We start from the raw sequence: 11,035 nt of genomic DNA, 5'->3' as shown, positions 1-11,035 counted from the left end.
GTTAGCTACAAAGGCTCTCTTTTCACATTTCATTCATACCTAACAAGCTAAGAGCTCAGATTCAGTCTCCCTGCCCATCCTGTGGCAGTGTGGCGCTGTGTGACTGAGGTGGAGAGGTTTTTGTTTATGATTCCTCTTGGGGAAAGCACACACTAACACTCTCTCTGAGAAAGGTAGAAAATACCTGTTCCTGCCCTTACTGGCCTGGTGGTCATTTTCTATACCAATGCCCCAAATGTAAAACAAACAAACAACAAACAAAATTCCAAAGCAACCTTTGCTTAGGAAACAAACTAAACCTACAGCCACTGTGCTTTAAGGATAAGTTTGTCATTGAAAAAAAAAAAAAAAGGAACCAGGTAATGCCAATGATGACAGCCTGGACCCTGTTCCTCCCCAACTTCATGAGGGGCCAAACACAGCAAACTGTGTAACCTGTCCCCTGCAGCTGTCACCCCCACAGAATAACTGGACTCAGAGGGTGCCAGCTGTTCCTAAGTCACCATGGTAACTGGGCTTTGGGCAGTATCTCCGGGACCCTCTATGCATGTCTGTGCAGAGCTAGAATGACAGCATGAAGACGAGGGGACGCCTTCCAGCTCTTTCCCTCCCCTGCTTCTTTCACTAGTTACATGAAGTAGCTTTCGTTATACTGAAACTGAAATACCAAACTGGCAATGTTCATAAAAAATGAGGGGGATTCAGGAAGGTTTAAGGAAAGCAGAAAAAGATCCTGGGGCCAGTCTTTGTGGCTAAACGTCCCATGACCTAAACAGGAGGAGGGCAGAGAGGCCTTGATACTGTGGCCGCCGGAGACAGTCTTAGAGTCTACCAAAAACAAGCTTGGAAATAAATATTCTTATGTTAACACGAAAAATGAAGTAGAAAACCAATTTTCTTTCTTTCTTTTTTTTTTTTTAAAAATGATGAATGTTTTCCAAAGTACCTAAGTGAGGTTTATAAAATAGTCAGGAGCTCCTGCACAGACACAGAAACACTTAGACTCGGGTGGTGCCCTACCCCGTTGTGAGTCAGAGATGGCAGAGGCACCAAGTCAGGACGACGCGACTGCTCCAGGATTGGTCTGTGCAGCGTGTGTGCAGAGGCCCCGCACTGTGCACACTGCACAGACAGACACGGGAAAAACTGACGCCAACTCAAGACCAGCATATTCTAGGTGAGCATACAATCAGATCTGTGCCCACCCTGCCTGTGGAGTCCTGCCCCACAGGGAGGCCCCGAGCACCCGCCCGCCTGCCTGCCTTGGGCAGATGGAGTATACACACAGCTTCCCTGCAAATGCCCAGCTGGGCCCTGAGACAGACTTTACAGAAAACAAAAAACATTGCAAATCTTTTGGACCTCAGGTCTGAAGACATACAGAGACAGGCATGAGGAAACAGGGAAACGCAGACGGTGCAACACACAAATGGGCTCCAGGCCACTGGGGGCAGGTGGTCACGTGGGAGGGGGACTCACTCCCCCAGACTCTTCTAGTCTACTTTCTTACAAAAATTCCTTCTCCCAAAGTCTGAGTTTTCAGGGCTGAAGTCAATGCAGAAGCCGTTGGGAGTCGGTGCTGGGGGTGTCTGTGCACAGCTGTCAAAATGTGTCTGGTCGGGGTACAAATAGTCCTCTGCGAAGTCAGGGTTCATCTCTGCAAACCCACGGAAGTCGTCTGGAAAGACAAGGAAGCCGATTACTGGGATGGAGAGAGCCCCACGACCAGTCACTGGTCAGAGACCACTCAGAAAGATGAATTTTCCAAGAAAAGTCATCACCCCAACACTGGTCCAATGACCATACATTCCTCAGGCCAGGGCCTAAGGGCAGGGCTCTGGGTGCTGGTGTCATAGAGAAAGCCTTCAGGAGAGCAGCTCCAATGGGGCTGGAGTGGGTGTCCTGCCAGCTGGGTACCTACATCAGAAGCCGCTCCAGCTTCTGCCTGGTGTGGGCTCTACTAAGCTTTAAGCTTGCTTCTACATCACAGGCAGAAACTGGACCCATAGTCACTGTATCTTGCTGGGTTTCAGAAGAACCTTCTTCGGGGGATCCAGTGCAACGCGAGGGGAGGGAGCAGCTTGGTGTGTGCACACAGGGTGGGGGCTCAATCCCTGGGCCCAGGGCTCCTGAGGCTAAGCTTCCTCTATACCTGGGCTGGAGTGCTCACTACATCCAACCCCTGTGTGGGGCTGACAGCACTCTGCTCCACTCACCAAATGTGATTCTTCCCTTCTCCTCTTGGTCGATAGCCTGGAACAAGTCAGTCACTGTTAATTCTGATACACCCAGTGCAGTCTTGAGGATGCAGGACAGGTTGGCCTCATCAATGCTGCCGTCCGCAGGTGATCCATACATCTGCAAGGAACAGTGAAGACTTATACTGGGGACCCTTCTTCAGGTGTTGGCCAGGCCTGGTACATTCTCCCTAGTGGTCCTGACCCCACCTTGTCAGGACAGCCGGCACCTTGAGGGAGTGGTGTCTACAAGTAGATAGTAAGGTCCTGGTAGAGTTGTGCCTGCCTCTCCTGGCCTCGGCAGGTCCGTTATGGACACTACACAAACATGCCTTGGCTGAGACTTGGATGCTGTGGTAACTGTGAGAGCAAAACGACAAATTGAGGATGATGGGCAGAGGCTCAGTATACCAGAGAGAAGATGCAGATAGGGCTCTTGAAGCAAGAACTAGGAAAGTGGAACAATGTGCCTCCAGTGCCACCTAGTGGTCAATGGATTAAACTGCAGCATCTTTTGGTGATCAGGCGGACATGGCACTGGGGCTGTGGTTTTGAAGAAGGCAAGAACTAAGTCTACATTTCTAATCAGATCTCTACATTGTATGAGAAAATGAATACGGCTTACAGAAGACATAAACCCTGGCCTGTGAGTTTCTCTTCCCATTTCCTCACACTACTAGGTGTTCCCAAAGCCCTTCCTGTGACAGTTTTCTACAGGACTGATACCAACATGGAAAACAAGAAGAGACCCCCCAAAAGGGGCAGAGACATGTATTTGACTCAACCTCCGGGAGTACCTAAGAGTACACATCTCTTGGGTCCTACTCATCGTCACAAGTCTGTTTTACAGCTTGGCATTTGGCCCTAACTGTGGTGTGAGGAGAGGCATCCACAGCGCATCACAGATTGCTGCAGTGCTGCACAAGGAGCCTAAATTACTTTGCCAAGCTGGGCTTGCTGGCATCTTTCACTGGTCTGTCTCTTAGACGGGGTGAAGAGATATCTCTTCCCAGAAAGTCATGGGACACCCAGCCTTGCTAGTGAATACTCCACCAATACTGTGTCATTGTCACTCCTGTCTGGTGTTCTTGGGACGGCAGACAAGGACAGGGGCCTCACTGTTAACAGTGGCCTGGGAAAGGTCCAGGTGGAGGTGGGGCATTGGGGCAGGCTGAGAGGTAACAGCTGGCCCGAGGAATGAGGTACAACGGGCCACAACAGCCATCTGTGGGAACAGTGACCATATGCCTGCTCACCTATCACAGTAGGAATATAGCCCCGCCATGACCACCGGGATGCTCGGTTGCCTGCCACACTTGTTCTTCTAGGGAGCTGTGAGAGGCCTGGACTCCATGTTCTGCTGTTTGTGTTGCCAAGGCACCTGAGTGTTGCTTGATACCATGACAGATTCTACTTGATGACTTTAGAGTCCAAGTGGGTCTGAGCCACCAGAACAGAGTACAAGTGTAGATACAGGAGGGTCCAGCTTTCCTAATCAGCCTGCAAGCGTTGACACCGCACAGCTAACTCTCCTGGAGTGACCCGCATAAGGCACCCTGGCAACACTTGCCTAGTACTGCTGTGGGGTGGTACACCAGATAAAGAGAAAGAAGCTTTCGGAGGCCGTGAGAGACTAGGGGCTCCTGATAGCTCTGAGCAGACAACCTCGACTAAGAAGGGAAGACCCACTTTGGATGCGGGTGGCACCATCCCATGAGCTGTGGTCTCAAGCAGAGCAAAAGGAGAGGAAGGAGACGGTGGTCAGTTGAGGCCCAACAGTCCTTTAGCCCTGATTTCTGGCTGTGGCTGCAACTGCCTCATGCTCCTGTGGCCACAGTTCTCTGCCTCGCTGGACAGTCGCCCCTTAAACCATAAACCAAAAGAAATCCTTCTTCCAAGTGGCTTAAGATTTATTTATGTGTCTGTGTCTGTCTATATGTATGTGCACCATGAACAAGCGGGTACCCACGGAGGCCCGAGAACAGAATCACGGTGTGGTCGTGAGACATCTGACGCGGGTGTTGGGAACTGAACTCAGGCCCTGTGCAAAAGCAGCAAGTGCCCTTAACTGCTGAGCCATCTCTCCAGTCCCGCACGTGGCTTCTCGTTAGGTAGTTGGTTACGGTAGTAACAAAGGATGAGTATAGAAAACTGCTCACAGTTCTTAGGTGTTTGGAACTTCTAAATGGGAGAGTTTGAAGTTTGGAGATGCAGGCGCGGGCACGCCTCTAACAGTGTTTCCAGAGAGGTTTAACCTGAGGGAGGTACACCTTGAACAATATGGTGCCACCTCATAGGTTGGGGTTCTAGACTGAATAAAAGGGCGGGGGAAAGCAGGAATCCCAGTGAACTTCGGCATTCACCTCTCACTTTCTAATGCTAGTGCAACACAACCAGTCACACCTCACAGCCTTCATGACTTCCCCACTACGGCTGCATCTCCACAGATCAACATCCACAAATAAACCCTCCCTCCCTCCTTCAAGATGCTCCTGCCAGGTGCCTGTCACAGTAATAAGAAGAGTAACGGACAGACACAAATCCCGCTCAGGAAATCCACTTGCCTTGAACGCCAGCTGGATGGTGGCCAGGGTCTGGGATGGCCTGCACACCACAGACAAGGCGACCACGTATTCACGAAGGTCTATCTCACCACCACCGCTCTGCAAAAGAGTCACGTATTCAGATGATGGCGTGGATGCCTGCATGTCCCAAGGGACATTCTAGCTGACTGGCTCTCCCGGTCCGAGTTTGGTAAGAGCTACAGATGTGAAGACTACGCCTTGGAAGAGGATTCCCAGGCAGGCTTGCTCGAACCCCAGTCAGTTCTCAAACGTGAAGCTTCGCCAGAAAGCACCCCAAGGCCTGCACCTACAGAACAGGTTGGCCAGCATCTCTGTGAAATCCACGCCACTGAGAACGACTTAACATATTGATAAGCCAGAGGCTCTGCCCCAAGTTCCCCACACCTCGTCAAACAGCGAGAACATGTCCTCCAGCGTGTCTGAAGCAGGAACTTCCAAGTAGGCTGCAAACTCTGGGAGCCCGATCTTCTCCTCTCTCTTCATCCTTGCACTCTCTGAATATTTGTCTAGATCTTTTTCAAGGTTTTCTGGTTTCAGTCTAAAAAAAAAAAAAAAAAAAAAAACCGAAGGAAAGATTTATTGACAAAAGACCACAGCACAGAAACTAAAGCGGGAGACTTACTGTGTATGAGGTTTGGAGACCCATCAAAATGTTTTAAAAGTTTCTTATCAGGTAGCCAATTAGTTTCTGAGCATGGCACATCTTCCGTTTATAGGAGGCCAGGTTTTAGTCTCCATGTCTGTCTGTCCCCCTGGGTGTATTCCTAGGATGGTGTACAGGGGCAGCACCCATACATACAGCTGGTGTCCAGTGAGAAGGTTTTTAAGGTCCTGCTGATGACATCTGAAGCCCAGCATAAGCAGAGGATTTCCTGACAACTCCCCCTGAAACCTTGACACCACTAATGAACGCCTGAGAGTCACAGACAACTCACCCAAGGCCCCTCACGAGCCGGGCAAACTCCAGCAGGCAGGTGTCCGCAGGCAAGCGAAGCTGTCCTTCTGCCAGAGCCAGCTGGCAATCCTCAAATGTGTAGTCGGTTACCGAGACACCCAGCGCCCTGCGAGAGAGGGACCCTTTCATCAACCCTGCCACACATGCCATTTACCCAGCAGTAACAATACCCACAAGAGCTGTGTGGCAATGTGTGTGAGAGGGCAGCCAGTCCCTGGTAGCCTGCAGGGGAGCACTCACTCTAACAGACCGGCCCATGCCAAGAGGAAAACCCAGAGGTTACCAGAGGCATTGATTACAGGATACCCTAGTACCCTGGCTCTGAGGTGCCAGGTTAACAGGGGCCTCCCCTTAGGGGAAGCTGCAGAGCATCATCACGTGCCCATGTCTGAGACCATGATGTGTGTATCTCCCTCCTGGGACCTAGACAGGAGCTGGTTTACCCATGTGTAGATCAGGCCTTCGCTGAGGTCTCACTGTGCTAATATTTTAGCCACATAAAACATTATTTTAAGTTAAATACCGAGACAGGAAATTCCTATGAACAGAAGCCAAAACAAGAGTGACTGTCATTTCCCAACAACACGCCCTGCCCAGGGCATCCGAGAACAACAGAGTGCTGCTACATCACGCAGGCCGTGAGCATGCAGGCTGGCAATGCTCAGACAACCAATGGGGATGCCTGCAAAACCACTGTGGAAGCACACACACTCAGGTTAGCAGGAAAAGCCTCTCAACTCTGGTCCTCAGGGTCATCATCTGCTGTTAGCCCATCAGACCCTTTTTGGGTGCCCACTAGAGGTGAGGGCTGACATCCAGCCGAGGTTCAGGGCTGTGGTAATGTGCCATGATTTCCCATGGGGTTTCAAGGAACCTGGGGGTGTGTGGGTAGGTGGGGGGCGCGGGGCTGGGGAGCTAGAAAGGAGGAGCTTGCCCAGGACAGGGCCTGGATCCCAGCCTTACCGCTCTAGGTCTAAGGACATGGGCAACTCTTCCATTATGTTATTGAGCTGGGCACAGACAAGCAGGAAATACCACTGCCCTCTCCAGGAAGCTGGCCCCTCCCACGGCTGCCAATGAAAACTTGGAGGGAATGGGTGAGGGAACCACACACACACACAAGCCTCAAACAGGAACTGACACCCCTGTAGCCAGAATACTCCCCAGAGCCAGGCAAGATGAGACTTTTACGTGAACCCTAGAAAAGAGGAAATAGGCTGTGGCCAGCAAAAGCCTTGACTGAAGGCCTGGGAGGCAGTGCTGAGAGCTGAGTCCCCTAGGGAAGTAGTGCTGAGTGCTGAGTCCCTAGGGGTGGCTGTGCAGAACACTCAGTCCCACAGGAGCTCTATATTACAGCCCACAATTTGCATGCATGCGTGATGCCTATTTCACACTTCCCTTTCTTGGCACACAGACCGCTCAGGCCTGCAGCTGCTTGTTCCTGCCACCCATTCCACTAATACCGTGCATGTCTGTGGTCTGCACAATTGCAAGGTGTGCACGTCCTGCACGTGGTCAGTACAGCATAGGCTGTCAGACCTAATGGGTCTGGAGGAGCTATACAGAATCAACCCACAGGGCTGAGGCCAAAGTCCTGTTCTAAGAATTTAACTGCCACCGGGTGTGGTGGCGCACGCCTTTAATCCCAGCACTCAGGAGGCAGAGGCAGGTAGATCACTTTGAGTTCGAGGCCAGCCTAGTGTACAAAGCGAGTCCAGGACAGTCAAGGCTACACAGAGAAACCCTGTCTCGGAAAAAAAATAAAAAATAAAAATAAAAAATACAAAAAGAAAAAAAGAATTAATAAAAAAATAAAAAAAGAACCAGGCAGAGAGAGATAACACCACTTGTGCAGCATTCTTGTGAATGATGCACAATTTTTAATCTATTCAAAGGGGAATGTGATACACACAAAAGTAAGAAATATTTTATAAAATAGCCAACTAGCTGTCATCAAATGTCTAGGTCACAATAACATGGAAAGATTGAGGAACGGTGACAGATCCAAAGAGACAATGGAGACAGGGAAATTCAGTGTGTGTGTGTGTGTGTGTGTGTGTGTGTGTGTGTATGTGTGTGTGTGTGTGTGTGTGTATGTGTGTGTGTGTGTGTGTGTGTGTGTGTGTGTGTAGACACTTAATAATATTAATTACAAAAGAAGTGGTCACGAATGCTAAAGGGGGTGTGTGACAAGAGCAACGGCAGAGTTACAAAAGGAGAAAGAGTGACTCACAAGAAGAGGCCGGGGGAAGATGGGGCAGAAACGATTTAAATGAATTTCACTCATATATGAAATTCTCAAAAATAATGTAAATTAAAAAAATAGGAAAATATTAAATGGGAAATACTAGGTTGAATCTGGCCACGGGGGGTTGGGGGGGGAGGAGGGGAATGTGAGACTTGGGTATAATGGCATAACTCAAGTGAGAACTATAGTTTAGATAATATTGCTGTATCAGTGTTGACTACCTAGTCTTGGTTACAGTGGGATTAGGTTAACTTCAGGGAAGCTGAATGAAGCGCCCATGTGGAAAACTCCGGAGTATCTTAGAACTCTTTCCAAAGTTTAAAACTATTTCAAAATTAGGAAACCCATTAAAATAAGGATCAAACTGCTCTGTAAATTGAGCAATAGGGCCATGAGTGGGAGACCACGTGTGTAGCACATAGGCACACTTCCCAGCACTGTAAAACAAATTCAGGATGGAGAAGCACTTCTTTGAGTAAGAGTCTACAGTAAGTGCACAGAAAACAAAAATTGAAGAAGAGTCAATGAGGATGTGGCTCAAAGCAGAGAGCTTAACAAACCCCAGGATCCTGACTTCAGCATGAAAATTAAGCCTGAACTGGTTCCTTAGTAAGCCTGAAAGTACTTAACATGTAACAACTGACGTTATATAAATATTCAAAATCTGAACTGTGTCATATCTTCCCGTTCCCGACCTCCTTCCCTCTTCTACCTTATTCCACTCCCCTAGACCTCTGACAGGGGGGACCCTTCTCCCTCACAATCTGACCACAGCCTATCAGGTCTCATCAGGATACCCTGCATCCCATTCCTCTCTGTGTCCCCAAGGCTGCCCTGCCAAGGGGCAGTGATCAAATCGCGGGCACCAGAGTTGATGCCAAAGGCAGTTCTCACTCTCCCCCACCTCCACCCGGAGAATGAGCTGTCCTTTATATACATCTGAGCAGGGGCCTAGGCTCTCTGTATGAATTGTCCTTTGTTGATGCATCAGTTTGTGCAGCCCCTACTCCCCCACCCGGGCTAAATCCACAGGCCTTGGTCTCTTTGTGGGCCTCCTGAACCCTCTGTGTCCTTCCATTCCCCAATCTTACATAAGACTCTCAGCGCTCTGCCCAGAGTCCCAGCTGTGAGCCCAGATCCCCCACTGGGTGGACTCTCTCAGAAGACATCTATGTTGGGCTAATATCCACTTATATGTGAGTATATACCATGCGTGTGTTTCTGAGTCTGGGTTACCTCACTAAGGATGATCTTTTCTAGTTCCATTCATTTGCCTGCAAATTTCATGATTTCCTAGTGGCCAAGAAGCACTTAGAGAAATGTTCAATGCCCTTAGTTATCAGGGATAATGCAAATAAAAATAAATCTGAGATTCTATCTTACAGCTATCAGAATGGCTAAGATCAAAAACTCCAGTGACAGCACATGCTGGTGAGGATGTGGAGAAAGAGGAGCACTATTGCTGGTGGAAGTGGAAACTTGTAAAACCACTTTGGAAATCAATCTGTCGCTTTCTCAGAAAATTGAGGATAGCTCTTCCTCAAGACCCAGCTATACCACTCCTGGGCATATACCCAAAAGATGCTCCACCATACAACAAGGACATTTGCTCAACTACGTTCATAGCAGCTTTATTCGTAATAGTCAGAATCTGGAAACAACCTAGATGTTCCTCAACTGAAGAATGGATAAAGAAACTGTGGTACATTTACACAATGGAATACTACTCAGCTATTAAAAACAAGGAACTCATGACATTTACAGACAAACACAAGAAACTAGAAAATATCACCCTGCGGTAACCCAGACCCAGAAAGACACATATGGTATGTATTCACTTATAAGTGGATTTTACCCATTTAACACAGGATAACCACACTATAATTCACAGACCCAAAGATGATAACGAGGAGGACCCCAGGGAGGATGCTTAAATCTCACTCAGAAGGGGAAATAGAACAGACAACATAAGTGGCTAAAGAAAGGGAACAAGGTAGGAGAGGGAGCACAGAGAGAAATAGGTGGGAGATCAGACCTGGGGAGAGTGGGAAGCAGGACAGAGGGCCTGCCTAGAGAAGAGAAAACATGGGCAGGGGCATGTCTGTGACAAGCTGGAGATCTATGACAGGGTAGGTATCTGAGACTCCTTGTCTCAGGGCGTCATGAAGATTTAAGAGCACACCCTCTAACTAAACAGGAGTCCACATGGGGTTAGGGGAACACCAACCCACCCACAGAAACTTCAACGCAAAATTTGCCCTGCCTACAAAACGTGCAGGGATAAAGATAGAGCAGAGATTGAGGGAAAGTCCAACCAAAGCCTGGGCCAACCTGAAACCCACCCCATGGGAGACGGCCAACCCCTGACAGTATTAACAATACTCTGCTATGCTTGCAGATGGGGGCATAGCATAGCTGTCCTCTGAGAGGCTCCACCCAGCAGCAGATTGAAACAGATGCTGAGACTCGCAGCCAAACATTGGGCAAAGTGTAAGGTATCTTGTGAAAAAGTGGGAAAAAGGATAGAAAGGGCCTGGAGGAGACAGGAGATCCACAAGAAGACCAACTAACCAGAACCCAGAGAGGCTTGTGGAGACTGAAATACTGACCAAGGATCAGGCATGGACTAGACCTAGGCCCCCTACACAGATGTAGCTGATGGGCAGTTTTGTCTTCATGTGGGTTCCCTAGTAAGGAGAAGTGGGGCCGTCTCTGACATGGACTCTGTTGCCTGGTTTTCAATCACTTCCCCCCGGTGGGGCTGCCACAGGGGAAGAGGACGTGCTCAGTCTGCTGTGACTTGATGAGCTGGGGTTGGTGGGTAGGGAGGGGGGCTCCCCTTCTCTGAGGAACAGGGGAGGAGTGAGGAGGAAGAAGAAGGGAATGTGGGACTGTGAGGAGAGGAGAGGGGGTTATGATCAGGATGTAAAATAAATAAATAAATAAATAAATAAAGAAAGAAAGAAAGAAAGAAAGAAAGAAAAAGAGGATAATAAAAAGGCCAAACAGG

The 11,035-nt window shown here is 49.0% G+C and overlaps 1 protein-coding gene across 1 annotated transcript in view; it reads right to left on the bottom strand.

Annotated features, from left to right (window-relative positions):
• Positions 1–1,265: 1,265 nt before the first annotated feature.
• Lpcat1 (lysophosphatidylcholine acyltransferase 1) overlaps positions 1,266–11,035 on the bottom strand; it is a 52,028-nt gene continuing 42,258 nt past the window's right edge. The window contains exons 10-14 of the mRNA XM_051151076.1: positions 5,758–5,883; positions 5,207–5,360; positions 4,802–4,900; positions 2,217–2,358; positions 1,266–1,678 (exon numbers count right to left, since the gene is read on the bottom strand). Coding sequence (XP_051007033.1) covers positions 1,494–1,678; positions 2,217–2,358; positions 4,802–4,900; positions 5,207–5,360; positions 5,758–5,883 — 706 coding nt within the window. The 3' untranslated portion in view covers positions 1,266–1,493. The remainder of the gene's footprint in view (positions 1,679–2,216; positions 2,359–4,801; positions 4,901–5,206; positions 5,361–5,757; positions 5,884–11,035) is intronic.

Source organism: Acomys russatus, chromosome 9 (genome assembly GCF_903995435.1).
Source record: "Acomys russatus chromosome 9, mAcoRus1.1, whole genome shotgun sequence".
Classification (NCBI taxonomy): Eukaryota; Metazoa; Chordata; class Mammalia; order Rodentia; family Muridae; genus Acomys; species Acomys russatus.
The sequence above is the reverse complement of the archived record's forward strand: the minus strand, read 5'-3'. Positions and strand labels throughout refer to the sequence as shown.